The sequence below is a fragment of the Chiloscyllium plagiosum genome, chromosome 5 (assembly GCF_004010195.1).
Source record: "Chiloscyllium plagiosum isolate BGI_BamShark_2017 chromosome 5, ASM401019v2, whole genome shotgun sequence".
Classification (NCBI taxonomy): Eukaryota; Metazoa; Chordata; class Chondrichthyes; order Orectolobiformes; family Hemiscylliidae; genus Chiloscyllium; species Chiloscyllium plagiosum.
In genome coordinates, this window is record NC_057714.1 from 80,942,703 (window position 1) to 80,959,698 (window position 16,996).

The 16,996-nt window shown below is 41.9% G+C and overlaps 1 protein-coding gene across 2 annotated transcripts in view; it reads right to left on the reverse strand.

The window, feature by feature from the left end:
* LOC122550041 (rho GTPase-activating protein 21-like) overlaps window positions 1-16,996 on the reverse strand; it is a 253,474-nt gene that overhangs the window by 134,964 nt on the left and 101,514 nt on the right. For both annotated transcript variants that reach the window (XM_043690469.1, XM_043690471.1), the window contains exons 3-4: window positions 16,170-16,349; window positions 10,352-10,376 (exon numbers count right to left, since the gene is read on the reverse strand). In XM_043690469.1, coding sequence (XP_043546404.1) covers window positions 10,352-10,376; window positions 16,170-16,349 — 205 coding nt within the window. The remainder of the gene's footprint in view (window positions 1-10,351; window positions 10,377-16,169; window positions 16,350-16,996) is intronic.

The following is a 16,996-nucleotide window of genomic DNA, read 5'->3' on the forward strand; positions in this document are numbered from 1 at the left end:
CAGTCTATAGTTCCCTGGCTTTTCCTTACCCCCTTTCTTAAACAGTGACACCATGTTAGCCAACCTCCAGTCTTCTGGCACCTCATTTGTGACTATCAATGATATAAATATCATATATAAATATCTCAGTAAGGGGCCCAGCAATCACTTCCCCAGCTTCCCACAGAGTTCAAGGGTACACCTGATCAGGTCCTGGGGATTTATCCACTTATATGCATTTTACGATATCCATACCTCTTCCTCTGTAATATGGACATTTTTGAAGATGGCACCATCTATTTCCCCACAGTGTATGTCCATGTCCTTCTCCACACTGATGCAAAGTACTCATTTAGTATCTTCCCCCATCTCCTACGATTCCATACATAGGTTGCCTTGCTGATCTTTGAGGGGCCCTATTCTCTTCCTAATTACCCTTTTGTCCTTAATACATTTATAAAATCTTGTGGATTCTCTAACTCTACTTGCCAAAGCTGTGTTATGTCCATTTTTTGACCTCCTGATTTCTCTCGTACGTATACTCCTACGGCCTTTATACTCTGAGGATTCACTCGATCTATCCTGTCTATACCTGACATATGCTTCCTTCTTTTTCTTAAGAAAACCCTCAATTTCTTTAGTCATCCAGTATTCCCCACACCTACCAGTCTTTCCTTTCACCCTAACAGGAATATACTGTCTCTGGATTCTTGTTCTCTCATTTCTGAAGGCTTCCAGTTTCCAGCTGTTCCTTTACCAACGAACATCTGCCCCCAGTCAGCTTTTGAAAGTTGTTGCCTAATACCATCAAAACTAGCCTTCCTCCTATTTAGAACTTCAACTGTTAGATCTGGTCTATCCTTTTCTATCACTATTTTAAAAACGAATAGAATTATGGTCACTGGCTCCAAAGTGCTCCTCCACTGACAATTCAGTTACCTGCCCTGTCGTATTTCTTAAGAGTAGGTCAAGTTTACTGTCAAAAACACCTACCTAATTTTTTTTTAGTGAAAGAAACTGCCTTGTCTAGCTCACATATGGCTCTAGACCCATGGCAATATGGGTGACCCTTAACTGCCCTCTGAAATGGCAAGCCACTCAGCCAAAGTCTTAGAGTCAAACAGCATGGAAACAGACTGTTTCATCCAACTAGTCCATGCCAACCATAATCCCAAACTAAACGAGACCCACCTGCCTACATTTGGCCCATATCCCTCCAAACATTTCCTACTCATGTACTTATCCAAATGTCTTTTAAATATTGTTACTGTAGATGCATCCACCACCTCCTTTGGAAGTTCATCCCATACACGAGCCACACAAGAATTACCTTAAAATGTGCCCCCTAGTCTAGAAATTTCCCTACCCTAGGGAAAAGACTCCTGCTATTCACCTTATCTATCCGATTCACTACTTTATAAACCTCTATAAAAGGACACCTCTCAACCTCCTATCTTCCAGTGAAAGTAGTCCCAGCGTCTCCTTTTAACTCAAATCCTCCATTCCCAGCAACATCCTACATCTGGTGGATGCTGGGAAGGAGGGTCAAGACAGTTTTTTAAGAAATTGATAACGGGTTGAAGAGATATAGACAGAAGACAGGAAAATGGGGGTGAGGAGCACATTAGCTATGATTGAATGGCAGAGTAGACACAGTGACCAGAACTGAACACAGTACTCCTGAAGGGGCCTCACCAACATCTTGCACAACCTCAACATAATGTCCCAGCTCCTATATTCAAAGGTCTAAGCAACGAAGGCAAGCATGGTAAATGCCTTAACCACCTGATCTCTGTGCGATGCAAACTTCAAAGAATTATGTACCTGAACCCAGAGGTGTCTCTGTACTATCACACTGCCACATGCCCAACATTTAATCATTTATTGGTGCATCACATGGCATCAAAGACACTAGAAACAACAATGTAAAGCCAGCCCATGTTTTATTCATTTGTGGGGCATGAGCATCACTAGCTGGGCCTGCATTTAATGCAAATCAGTGCAAAAGATAAGGCTGAAGTATTGGCAACAATCTTCAGTCACAAACGATAAGTGGATGATCCATTTCTCAGCATCACAGATGCCAGTCTTCATCTAAATTTATTTACTCCGCATATCAAGAAACAGTTGAAAGCACTGGATATTGCAAAGGCTGTGGGGTCTGACAGCATTCTGGCAATAGTAGTGAAGACATTTTCTCCAGAAGCTGCCACACTCCTAGCCAAGCTCTTCTAATACAGTTACAATACTAGCATCTACCCAACAATGTGGAACATTTCAGGTAAGTCCTGTACACAAAAGCAGAACAAACCCAACTCAGCCAGTTACTGCCCAGTTGCACTGAAACATTACTATAATGACAAAAGGTGTCATCAAACGTGGTGTTAAGTAGCACTTGATCACCAACCCCAATGAGTTCCACCAGGAAATACTAGACAAAACAACACGTCCAGAAACCCTAGCCACTCTCCCCTACATCAAAGGCATCTCAGAAATGACTGCCAGACTACTGAGATCCCTTGGCATCATGGTAGACCACAAACTCACCACACTAAAACAGCACATAATGAACTTGAAAGACCCTATACAGACAACAAGCAAAACTAATGTCATTTACAAATTACCGTGCAAGGACAGTAATAAACACTACATTGGACAAACAGGTAGAAAACTATCCACCAGAACACATGGACATCAACTAGCCACAAAAACACACGACCCATTCTCATGAGTAACCTTACATACAGATAAGGAAGGACACCACTTCGACTAAGACAACACATCCATCCTAGGACGAGTCAAACAGAGACATGCACGAGAAGTCCTAGAAGCATGGCATTCCAACCGGAACTCTATCAACAAACACATCAAACTAGACCCCATCTACCACCCCCTGAGAAAAAGAACCGGAAAGGATATCACCAAGCCAAAGAAACCCAAACATATAAATAGAAAACAGGAATTATCAGCAGTGCTTCGTCCGGAGGCCCAATGAAAACGTTACCTAGTACGGTGAAGAAACGTCTGGGAATGAACTTTCCAGTTCAGCAAGCAAACCTACATCCAGAACCTTGATCTGAGCTATGAATCTTCGCAAAAGTTACTGTGCTCCTTACCTCACAGTCTTGGTTCAAGCATGGACAAAAGAACTGAACTCCAGAGATGACGCGAGAGTGAATGCCCTTGACAACAAGACCACTTTTGACAGAGTTTAGCATCGAGGAACCCTAGTAAAACGGGAGTCAATGCAATCAGTGTCCAATTAGTGGTAGGTATAGGACAGATGTTAGGGGTAGATTCTTTACTCAGCGAGTCGTGAGTTCATGGAATGCCCTGCCAGTAGCAGTGATGGACTCTCCCTCTTTATGGGCATTTAAACGGGCATTGGATAGGCATATGGAGGATAGTGGGCTAGTGTAGGTTAGGTGGGCTTGGATCGGTGCAACATCGAGGGCCAAAGGGCCTGTACTGCGCTGTATTTTTCTATGTTCTATGTTCTAATGCTCCACTGGTTAGATTCAGACCTGGCACAAAGGAAGACGATTAAAGTTGCTGGACGTCAATCATTTTAGCTACAGATCTTCTCAGCAGGAAATCCTCACGGTTGTGTTCTAAGCCCAACCATCTTCAGCTGCCTCATCAATGAACTTCCCTCCATCATAGAGGTCAGAATTGGGAATGGCCACCAATGATTGCACAATGTTCAGCACCATTTGTGGCTCCTAAGAGTCCATGTTCAAATGCAACAAAACCTGGACAATATTCAGGGTTGGTCTGAAAAGTAGTAAGCAACATTTGCACCATATGAATGTCAAGTGATGACTCTCACCAGTAAAAGACAATCTAACCATAGCATTTTGACATTCATTGGCATTACTTATCACTGAATCTTCTACTGTCGACATCCAGGGCATTACCATTGACCAGAAACTCAACTGGATTCACCATATGAATACAGTGACTGCAATAGCAGGTCAGAAGCTAGAAATGCTGCAGTGAATAACTCACCTTCTGACTCCCCAAAGCCTGTCAACCATCTACAAGACATAAGTCAGGAGTACGACGAAATACATTCCACTTACCTGGATGAACACAGCTCTAACAAACTCAAGAAGCTTAACACCATCCAGGGTGAAACAGCCTGTTTGACTGAATTCCAGAGTCCAACATCCACAGTATCTCACATCCATGAACAACTACTCCACCATCAACACTCAGTAGCAGCATCTACAAGACGCACTGCAGAAATTTACCAAAGCCTCTTAACCATTCAAGTCTACAGCTACTTTCATCTCAGACAAGGTCAGCAGAAACATGGGAAATTACCACTGCAAGTTGCCCTCAGAGTCCCTTAACATCCTGACTTGAAAGCATTACCATTCCTTCTGCATCTTTGGGCTCAAAATCCAGGAATTCTGACCCTAATGGCATTGTAGGTCTACCCATTGCACATGCTCTACGCCTAGCATGTTAGGACAACTTGGGATGCACACCAATTGTTGGCTCAGCCAGCAACCTCCTCCCCCATGAATTAATTGTTTTTAAAAAATGTAGTTTCCCACTTTGACCCTCTGATTTCAAGATTGGCACTTTAATCATGATTTGCCATATATTTTTTAGGAACATATGAAAGGGGTATGACTTTCTAACTGAAGAGAGTTTTGAGTCAGTTACTTGAATATTATGTACATCAGATTTAGATTGTTGCAGCAAATGCAAGGAGGAAATAATTACTACACAGGGCCCTGGGTGTATTAAAAAAAAAAATCACCCATACACTTGTGAAACATTGAGAATCTTGATCAAGTGCTTTCCTCCATTCATGGTTCATTTAGAGCTCTTGAGCCCTAATATCATTATTTAACCATGATAAAACAGAACAAGTCATGATAATAGGAATATCTGAAAATCACAAAAAACAATTAGTTGCAAATTATACCATATCAGAAAGAGCTGAGGAAATATACAGTATCTGGCAATTAAAACTATACTTAAGAATAACTGCAGAAGACCGTAAACTGTGGAGTTGACCAAACCCTGAGATGCTTGACATCAGCAGGTAAACATTGCAATGTTCACCTGTTTCCAAGTCACTACTGCAGTTTCATTTTTCTGAATGCAAACTTCATCTAAAAAAACAATTTACAAGATTTCAGCGTAACTGGTCAGGCAATGTTTCATGCCCATTCTGAATTCTGGGGATTCTCTCACTGAATCATTGCAGTTCTTCTGACAATGGCTCTGCTTTGGTGTTAAGTAGGAAGCTCTCAGATATTGGCCCAGCTAAAACAAAAATAGCAGCAGCACATGTTCAAGTCAGTTTGATGTATAACTTAAAAAGGAGTGCAAATTGAGCTCTCAATATGTACTTGATTTCCTGCATTTGCAGAAGATTTTACAAGATATAGATCACAAATGTAATAATCCCTATGGTGTGGAAACAGTCTATTTGGCCCATCAAGTTCACACCGACCCTCCAAACAGCAACCCACCCAGCGCACTATCCTATCTCTAATCCTGCACTTCCTACGGCCAATCCACTTAGTCCAAAATGAGCAGGCTGTGGAAGGAAACCAGAGGGCCCGGAAGAAACTCTCGCAGATACGGGGAGAATGTACAAACTCCATAAAACAGTCGACCAAAGCTGGAATGGAACTCAAGGTCCTGGCATGGTGAGACAACAGTGCAACCTAGTGATCCACTGTGCCATCCATTGGTCCTTTTCTGATTTATCCATTTAGAAAGAATCTACCCGACTGCTCACAAAATGCAGCACAAACTTTATTGGCTGATTCAAATACTGAAATGGTCTGTCTTCTCCATAGACGTTACTGCATGAACCTGGCATTTACCCTGAACATAGAACATAGAACAATATAGCACAGAATAGGCCCTTCGGCCCACGATGTTGTGCCGAACATTTATCCTAGCTTAAGCAACCATCCATGTACCTATCCATATACCTATAGATATGCTAGATATCCTATTCAGATATCTAGCATAAGAAATACTGCCAGATCATTTATTAGTTTTTTGCATCATCCATAAGGATGGTGAAGAGTTAACAGCATTTAATGTACACAGCATACAACACCAGGTAATTTTTTTTAAACCAGTTATGTGAACAAAAAAAAAGTCTCAATTTCTAAACAAACAGATACTCTTGCTAACTGAAAGTCAAAAAGCTAGGAGTTGAAAACAGAAGGCATTTTAAATTTCACTCCTAAAAAACTAAAGGTTCAAGTGAGAGCCACAAAACAAATATCTTTGGCTGTACCTCCCACCCTCCCAGGAAAATGACTGACAGATGTTAAATTAACATCCTCCAGCTCATAGAAACGCCACCACTTTGTTTAAAAAAAAGGCTGTCATTGCCCATTCCAATGTCCAGAGCTGGATGCCAAAGCTGGACCAGTGAACCAATGCGGAGTGCAACTAATTCTATCAATGGGAGAATGGAGAATATTTATTGAGGCAATAAATGTAGTTAATCATTGTGAAAAACAGATTTCAGAGGTAACTGGATTGCAACAAGATACAGAAATGATGACATGGTTTAAAGTTTCTATCCTTTAAGTAGAAACTTAAAGAAAATACTAGATTAAAGAATATGGATAATGCAAGATTAGATTAGATTACTTACAGGGTGGAAACAGGCCCTTCGGCCCAACAAGTCCACACTGACCCGCCGAAGCGCAACCCACCCATACCCCTACCCCTACATTTACCCCTTTAACCTAACACTATGGGCAATTTAGCGTGGCCAATTCACCTGACCCTGCACATCTTTGGACTGTGGGAGGAAACCCACGCAGACACGGGGAGAACGTGCAAACTCCACACAGTCAGTCGCCTGAGTCGGGAATTGAACCCGGGTCTCTGGCGCTGTGAGGCAGCAGTGCTAACCACTGTGCCACCGTGCCGCCCATGCAGTTCCAGAGAGAGGGATTGCAGGGGAAGGTGCCGAAAGTGGAGGTTGGGTTGGTGGGGGGTGTGGACCTGATGCAAGAAATGCAAAACTTGCACCCACACCTCCCCACTCATTTCCCTCCAAGGCCCCAAGAGATCCTTCCATATCCGTCACAAATTCACCTGCACCTCCACACACATCATTTACTGCATCCGCTGCACCCGATGTGGCCTCCTCTACATTGGGGAGACAGGCCGCCGACTTGCGGAACGTTTCAGAGAACACCTCTGGGACACCTGCACCAACCAACCCAACCGCCCCGTGGCTCAACACTTCAACTTCCCCTCCCACTCCACCAAGGACATGCAGGTCCTTGGCCTCCTCCATTGCCAGACCATGGCAACACGACGCCTGGAGGAAGAGCGCCTAATCTTCCACCTAGGAATCCTCCAACCACAAGGGATGAATGCAGATTTCTCCAGCTTCCTCAATTCCCCTCCCCCCACCTTATCTCAGTCCCAACCCTCTGACTCAGCACCACCTTCTTGACCTGCAATCTTCTTCCCGACCTGTCCGCCCCCACCCCCTCTCGGCCTATCACCCTCACCTTAACCTCCTTCCACCTATCGCATTCCCAACGCCCCTCCCCCAAGTCCCTCCTCCGTACCTTTTATCTTAGCCTGCTTGGCACACCTTCCTCATTCCTGAAGAAGGGCTTATGCCCGAAACTTCGATTCTCCTGCTCTTTGGATGCTGCCTGACCTGCTGCGCTTTTCCAGCAACACATTTTTCAATACAGTTCGAGAGTAAAGCAACTAGGGGGATCAGCAAAATTTAGTGCCAATTTAAAAACTGTCACTTTGAATGTGCTCCAAATTTAACATGAATATGTAAGATTCCTAAAAAGTAATTGGGAAGCAAAGTCTAGAGTGTGTGTGGGGGGGCTAGGGCAACAGAAGGCACAATTAGTTTTATGTTTAATAAGCTTTTTATACAGCTATGTATTGCAACAGGAATTGAACATTAATTAGCGCACTCCTCAGAGATGTTTGTTTCTTGGGCATCAAATATCTTTTAAAAAATGGTTTGTAGGGTGTTGTTTGGTTCTTTAAAATATCATTCATTTGAGGCTGTTGTTTAAGAAATTGTCAACCAGAACAAATCAAAAACACCTCTTGGAAATGGTGTGTAAAACTTCATGGGACAACATAATAAGTACACACGACATTGGGCTTTTGCAAACTTTCCTGGGATGTCACACTGTTACAAGTCATTTTCACTTTTTACTTAGTTCTATAAAATGCTAAATTTCTCCTAAATACATTAAAAATCTTTCTTTCATATTTAAATGAACTTTTTCATCCATGCGCTGCCAGCCTCAAGTACAGACCAATTTAGAATTCATTAGTTTTATTCAGACTTCTCTTACAGAACTTCAGCATTTTAGAGCAGAAGTAGTCACTATTTCAACAGACTGTGCTCATCTGAACCAAAACTTCTGTGCAACATCTACCCCTAAACCAAACTCAAACTAACTGGTTACTTAATTCTTATTTATAGAAAATGTTGTGCACAAGTTAACTGCCATGTTTCTCCTATAGTATATAGGTACTTAACTTGCTTTGGAGTAAGTTTAGACAGCTTGAGATCACAAAAGGCATTGTAGAAATGCAAGCTCTTTCTTTTCCTCTGCTGAACCAAGAGATAAGCCTTAAAGCTGAAACAGGGGAGTAAACTGTGGAGCTACAGAAAATATTCTCTAGCTTCTGAATACAGATAAAATGGTGCCCACAAAAATCACTTCAGGATTAAAAGTAGAGTTCTTCTCATCTTCAAGGAGAAAGTGAGGACTGCAGATGCTGGAGATCAGAGCTGAGAATGTGTTGCTGGAAAAGCGCAGCAGATCAGGCAGCATCCAAGGAACAGGAGAATCGACGTTTCGGGCATAAGCCCTTCTTCAGGAATGAAGAAAGTGCGCCCAGCAGGCTAAGATAAAAGGTAGGGAGGAAGGACTTGCGGGAGGGGCGTTGGAAATGCGATAGGTGGAAGGAGGTCCTCCTGACCTCTCCGCCCCCACCCCACTCCGGCCTATCACCCTCACCTTGACCTCCTTCCACCTATCGCATTTCCAACACCCCTCCCGCAAGTCCCTCCTCCCTACCTTTTATCTTAGCCTGCTGGGCACACTTTCCTCATTCCTGAAGAAGGGCTTATGCCCGAAACGTCGATTCACCTGTTCCTTGGATGCTGCCTGACGTGCTGCGCTTTTCCAGCAACACATTTTCAGCTTCTTCTCATCTTCACCAACATGTTTCTATATGATGCTGTACACAGGTGAGAATATTTCTGTCAGTTGATTTGATTCTAACATAGAATCCCTACAGTGTGGAAACAGACCCTTCGCCCACACTGACCCTTCAAAGAGTAACCCACCAAGACCCATTCCCTTACCCTAGTACTCTACATTTACCCCTGACTAATGCACCGAACCTACACATCTCTAAACACTATGGGCAATTTAGCATGGCCAAATCACCTAACCTGTACATCTTTGGATTGTGAGAGGAAACCAGAGCACCAAGAGGAAACCCAAGCAGACACGGGAAGAAGGTGCAAATCCATCCCGACAGTCGCCAGAGGCTGAAATTGAACCAGAGTCCCTCGCGCTGTGAGGCAGCAGTGCTAACCACTGCGCTACCATGTCCCCTCCGTCACTTATTTCGTTGCGCACAAAAAGCATAGTGCAAGTTACTCTTCAGTAATCAGAAAGTGAACTTCAGCTCAACTCTGGGCCATGGCAAGTACATGCAACAAAATTTGCAGGTATGTGAATGCAACAAAACAAAATTAAACAGCTTCTTGATCTGACCCTCAAAAAAGTACATGGTAGCATAAGCATTTGATGAAAGAAAACACTGAAACCATTCATTAGGTCCATCACTACCTATTGGAGGGAGAAACTGAGGAGTTAATTGTTTCAGATCAATGATCTTTCATCAAAACTTATGAAAGTTCATCTGATAAAGTTTAGTTTGTTTGCTTTCCACAAATGCTGCTAGACCTAAATATGTCTAATACATTTTTATTTCAGATTTCTAGCTTTCACAGCATTTACTATGCTGTGTAAGAATACGTTTATCTCAAAATCAAAATTGCAGTATTGAGAATTAGTCAATACCTGACAACAAAAACATTCATTCCTATTTAGCAGGGGAGCACAGACTTCAAATATTTACTTATGTAACCGCAAAAATGAAGTGCAAATTTCTTCATGCACAGAACTTAAACATTTTATGCAAATAAATTGTAAATATACCTGCGTGTACATACATAACATACAACTATGAAAACCACAATTTCAGGGCCTAATGTGTTGAAGTATCGTATGTCATGTTAAAACTAATGCTTAATGCTATGAATGGGATTACAAAACTATACCTGAATAAGACCAGTCATACTCACCCCCTTTATTTCCATTTTCTTCATCCTGATAAAAAAAATTACAAATATTGATATAGTATTGAACAACAGTCATGTTTGTAAGCAAACTGCCAAGATTACACTTCCATTAGCCCACAAAAATAATAAATTAGTATTCCAAAAAGTACAGCATAAAATTATCCTGGTGTGTTTCCTAGGATTTCCCACACAAGTTCAGACCTCAGATTCCTTAAATGGAAGACTTGCATAAACTACAAGTCATGACCTTCATCATTAAGTGAGACAAGAGGACAAGTTACTTAGAACTCTACAAACAATTATCAGCTAACTCAAACAGCAATAGCATAACTTCTGGAAAGATTTGGTCCAATTATAGTGTCACCAGATGCAAAAAGTGTTATTAATAGATTAAGTGAAAGAACAAAAACCCATGTCCAATAAATTTTAACGTAAGCAAATGAGACAATCTACTTTGGACCTAAAAGGATAAACAACTCATTTTATAATTGCTGAAAAGCTAGAAACAATAGAGGCTCAAAGAAACTCAGGGTTCCAGAGACAGAATCATTATGACATTATGAACATGTACTGAACATGATCAATAGAGCTATTGGCTGCTGGACTTTGCATCATATTTGAACACTGCAGAGCTGAGTTCTATATCTTCGGACGGATATATTGGTCTTGCAAGGAATGAAGAGTAGAACAAACAGAATGATACATGGACTCCCAAGGCTAAAAATACAAGGCAAGATTACATAATTTCTAAGTTATCGTAAATACAACTTCATTTTAAGAGTCATTTATTAGTTGTAAACTTGCTTGCTGAGCTGGTAGATTTATACTCAAATTTCATCTAGGTAACAGCGAGCCTTCGACAAAGCGCTGGTATTCTGTCCCGCTTGCTATTAATCAGTCTTGGTCTGTTGTGGTGGGTGATATCACTTCCAGTTTTTTTCTGGTAAATGGGATCCAAATCAATATGCTTGTTAATGGAGTTCCGGTTTGAATGCCAGGCCTCTAGGAATTCCCATACGTGGCTTTGTTTACCATGTCCCACTATTTTTGTTCATTTATTTTTGTTGACTCATGGAATGTCAACATTGCCGGCTGGACCAGCATTTGTTGACCAACCTCCAGTTCCCTTTAGAAGGTGGTGGTCTGATCAATTGAATTGCTACAATCCATTTATTGTATGTCATTAGGGATGAAATTTCAGGATTTTGACTCAGCAAAACTGAAGGTTATTGCAATGTATTTCCAAGTCTGGAAGACAAATGGCTTAGAGGAGAACTCGCAAGTTATGGTGTTGTCATGTATTTGCTACCATTGTCCTTCTAGATGGTAGTGGCCATGAGTTTGAAAGATGCTATTTGCAGGAGCTTGGTGAATTTCTGCAGTGCATCCTCTGATCAACAGTCTCGCCCAGGATGATGACAGTGGGGACTTCAGAAATAGTAATGTTGTTGAGTATCAAGGGTGATGATTAGATTTTCTCTTGTTGGATATGGCTATTGCTTGGCACTTGTGTGGCACGAATGTTACTTGCTTACACAAACCTGGTTGTTGTCTAGGGTGCCCTGCTCCAGTATCTTAATAATGCTTAACATTGTGCTATCAGCAGCAAATATCCCCACTTCTGATCTTATAATAGAAAGTAGTTCATTGATGAAACAGCTGAAGATGCTTGGCCTTATGACGATCCCCTGAGGAACTCCCGACAAGAGGTCCAAGAGTTGGTTGACTGACCTCAACAACTACATCTACCTTTGTGCCAGGTTTACTTGCATTCGCCCACTCACGATTCCAGGTGACTTTAATTTTGCAAAGCATTCCTTGATGCCACAAACTATCAAGTGTAGCCTTGATGGTCATGGACCGTCACGGCCATCACATCTTTGAAAATCAGCTCTTTTGTCCATGTCTGATCTAAGGCTGTAATGAGGTTAAGGGTTAATTGGTCTTGGAGGAACCCAAAGTGTCAGGTAGAGGAAATTGCTAAATGGAATTTAATAGCATTGTTGATGACACCATCCAACACCTTACTAATGGGGAGTATATTGAAAGGATAGTATTTGGCTGGGTTAGATTTGATCTATTTGCACGTACAGGAGATACCTGAACAATTTTCCATATTTCCACTGGTAGATGCCAGTCTTGTAGCTGTTAGGTAACAGCTTTACAAAGATACAGCAAGTTCTGAAGCATAAATCTTTAGGACATTTGTCAGGGCCCTTAGCCTTTGCAGTCTCTAGTGCTTCCTGTCATTTCTTGATATCACTGCATGAATCTGATTGAAAATTGCCATCTGCGATGCTGGTGAGTGAAGATGGTGGTGCTGGTGAATTATCTGCTCAGCACTTCCAATTGAAGATTGTGGCAAATTGTGTTGGAATATGATTCTGCTATTGCTAATGGCCCACCACAGCTCATGATTGCCCTGTTATGAACTACTAGATCTGTTCAAAGTGTATCCCATTTAGCACGGCAATGATATCCTCAAAGTGAAAATGGGTCTTTGGCTCTGATGCGCAACAGCTATTCTTACTGATCCAGTCGTGAAAAGGGACATCTGCAGGAGGCAGACTGTTGAGGGTAGATCAAGTGTGTCTTTCCCTCTTGATGGTTCCCTGATGCAAACCCAGTATAACAGCTATGTCCTTTTTAGAATTTGACCACGTTGGTCCGTAGGATGCTGCTAAGCCACTCCTGGTAATGACAAAAGATTCCTCACTCAAAGCATTTTTGCTGTCCCCAGTGCCTCCTCAAGTGGTGTTCAACATGGTGGCTTTCTGATTCAGCAACCAACTCAAGTATGGTGAGAGGAAATGTTACTCCGTGCAACAGTATGTTGCAATTCTGAGTACAATTATGTCAGGCTGTTCCTTGATTAGCATGTGAGACAGCACTCATTTCAACATTGGCCTCCAGGTGTTAGTAAAAATGACAGTCTACGTTTCGGGCATAAGCCCTTCATCAGGAATGTGGGATATAGTGGGGTGGGGGGGAGGAAGGTACCTTGGAAAGCGATAGGTAGATGCAGATGGAGGGTGATGGTGATAGATCAGAGTGGAGGGTGGAGCGGATAGGTGGAAAGAAAGATGGACAGTTGGGATAGTTCAAGAGGGCAGTGTTGAGTTGGAGGTAACTGTGGGAGTCAGTGGGTTTGAAGTAGATGTCAGTGTTGAGACGGTCACTGGAAATGGAGACTGAGAGGTGAAGGATGTATCCAAGATGTTCAGGTGAAATTGATCAGGATGGAATGTGTTTGTGAAGTTGATGAACTGTTCAACCTCGTGTGAGCATGAGGTGTCATTGATAAGCTACGTTGATGACTGTAAGAAAAGGTAGCGAATGGTGCCAGTGTAACCACAGATGATGGACTGTTCCATGCATCTGACCAAGACGCAGGCAAGGCTAGGGCCCATGCAGATGCCCATGGTTATCCCTTTGGTCTGTAGTGGGTGGGAGGATTCAAAGGAGAAGTTGTTGAGGGTGAGGACCAGTTCAGCCAATCGAGTATCGGTGGAGGGGTACTGGTAGGGTCAGCGGGAGAGGAAGAAACAGAAGGTTTGGAGGCCTTCACCATGGCGGATGGACATGTACAGTGACTGGATGTCCATGGTGAAGAAGATGAGGCACTGGGGGCCGGGGAAACAAAAGTCATGGAGTAGGTGGAGAGCGTGGGTGGTGCCTCGAATGTATGTGGGGAGGTCCTGGACCAAGGGGAACAAGACAGTGTCAAGGTGTCCAGAGATAAGTTCAGTGGGACAGGAGTGGGCTGAGACGATGGGTCAACTGGGGCAGTCGGGTTTGTGAATTTTGGGTTTCCTTTCCAGTGCGTTATTTGATGTCAGACAGCCCATCTGATTCATTCCTTTCTTTAGACTTCACAGTACTTGTTACAAAGTGGCTTGCTAGAGTACTTCATAGAGTAGTTAAAAAGTCAACTGCACATACAGAGGATCCTCAATTATCCGAATACTAATTATCCAAAAATCGGATTCTCCGAAGGAGATCGCTAGGTCCCAATGGAAACATTACATCAGACGTGTTTCTAACAGTCATCGAGTCATTTGTTTACAGGGATTAAACAGGCACCGTCTCCAAATGACTGACCTCCCACCCTCTCTTTCTCCCCACACTTTCCGTGGAGTTCCAGAGGGGTGTACCCTAAATCCCCCTTCCCCAAATAATCTTTCCAGCATTGTCCTGAACAGGGCAAATGCGAAACCTGTCAAAAGGTTGCAGGAAAAAGTTGTGTGCGTGCATGCTATTTGGAGACCTACCTCACAAAGGCAACTGCAGCGGTCTTGTTGTTGGTGTCCAGTCCAGCTGCCCCAAAGAGTGTGCAGGTGTGTGCAGGGGGCAGTGTCAGACAGGGCTGGGGGCGGGAGTGGTGTCAGACAGAGTTGGGGACAGGGGTGTTGCACAAGGGGTGGCGATACGTGGAGACGGGGGGGGGCGGTGTCAGATGGGATTGGGGGCAGGGAGCGGTGTCAGACAGAGTGTGTTGGGGCAGGGTCTTGTGCGCTGTCATGCTGCCTTACCTCCTGAAAGGTGAGCAGACTTTAAAAACTCCAAGCCCCAGAGGAAAGGCATTTAATCGATTAACCCAATAATGGATTATCCAAACGAAATAGTGCCCGCCCATCCCATTCGGATAATCGAGGTTCCACTGTAATTGAAACTTAATCTGGTAAGAAGAACAGATTACGTACATAGTGGGAAACTATTTCAAGTGGCTGGGGAATCTAAACCACAAAGGAATCATCCAAAGGAAATCAGAGCCAGACTATTCAGGAGGAAACTTAGAAATGATTCTATAAGAGTTAAACACCCTTTTGGAAATGGTAGTTAATGCTAGATCAGAAGATAGTTTTCATTCTGAATGAATAGATTTGGATAAATTATAGGGATCATTGTATATATGGCAAAAACAGGTTAAATTGCAGAAGGGTCATGACAGAATCAACAGCCATTGTAGCTGGAGGTGCTAAATGGCATATCTTTGTTCCCAAGTTCAGAACATTTCTCTTTTAACAGAAAATTGAGCAGCTGCATGATTAAGGAAGCAATTCTTTTCCTATTTGAAGCACGCAGCCCTCAGCTTTGACATCTCAAGATCTAAAACAGAAATCAAAAATACAACTACAATTGTGAACATTTAAAAGAACAAAGGACTTTCCAATAGACCTATATATTGCAGTTGAAAAGAAAGATCATATTAAATATTCTGAAATGATTCATTGATATGAGCACTACCTACCATGGATGCCAGTTTTTACAAATACTAAGACCAGAAAAGAAAGTCAACTGACACCTTCATTTAATATCCTGGCTTAAGTTAAGTGTATGACACCTTAAGAGGGTGAACTTAAGCAACTAAACCTTCAACTAGAAAGTGGAAATTTTTTTTCACAATTAGTAAAATCCTTAAGCTTTAAAGAACCACAAAAATATTTAATGTATTTAAATAAAGCTTTGAAATGCTATAGATGCAAGCATCACTTTGTTGCTAAATGAAGGATTAATTTAAGACAACCGCAAATTACAAAAGGTTTCAACGTCGAAGCACAGGTTGACATACAACTTGTGTTACAACCATTACAGACTTGCGTTACATTCCTATCTCAGTGCATACAACTTGTTAACACAATTTTCAACATTACATTAAGTTGCTTAAAAGCTGTCCACAGCAACTTAAAATTCTAATCAGATTTGTAGTTATTGACATAACTCTGTTCAATCAAAATACTAAATGAAAAGGAAATATAAGTTTTCAACAAAATAGTTTTGGAAAGTAACTAAGAGCTGCTTATTATTTTAAGTATCTAACCTTTATATTGGTATGCACAGCTGACTCTGGGGGGTAGACAATGAAGTGTCTCAGCGTAAATCCAAAGCCTTGTGAATTTCGTCGTAGACTAATAGTTTTTGGGCCTGGCCACGAGAAAATGTCTTCCACCAATGGAGAGATGGTGTCAACTTGCCGACTTCCGTTCTTCTTGTCTTTTCCCTATGGTAAGAAAACAATTAAGAACTGTCAACAGCAATTTTTACTTGAATACAAATAAAGAATCATTAAAATATTTACAGTAAAGAAGCTTTCCTTCCGAACATAAGTTTCTTTCTCTTCTTTACCAAAAGTACACATCCATTGCAGATTCAGCAGTCTTTTTTTAAAAAAAAGTTCCCTTACAGCAAAGAGACTAGTCTCTGGTGTTTACCAGAATTCTCATTTGTTCCTCAAATGCTAGAAAAGGAATATTCACAAAAGAAAATGAATATTTTAAGAACACTTAACCTTGCACTCATCAGGACATTTGACAAGAATACAAAAAAGGAGGAAATGAACAGTTGCTTGAGAGAACAATTAAATCATGTTCATCCATATTTCAACACCATTTTACCACCTTTCATCCCTCATGCCAATATTCTAACCTAAACTGAGTTTGTAGCAAATTTGTTTTGAAATTCATTTTATTTGTCACTTGTCAGCTTAAACCTATATATTGTCCACATCTTGCTGCACATGTGCACAAAACTGCTTCAGTAGCTGAATCGTCACAAATAATGATGAACATTGTGCAATTCTCAACAAATATTCCTAATTCTGATTTGAATTTATACGGAGGGAAGGTCATTGATGAAACAGTTGAAGAT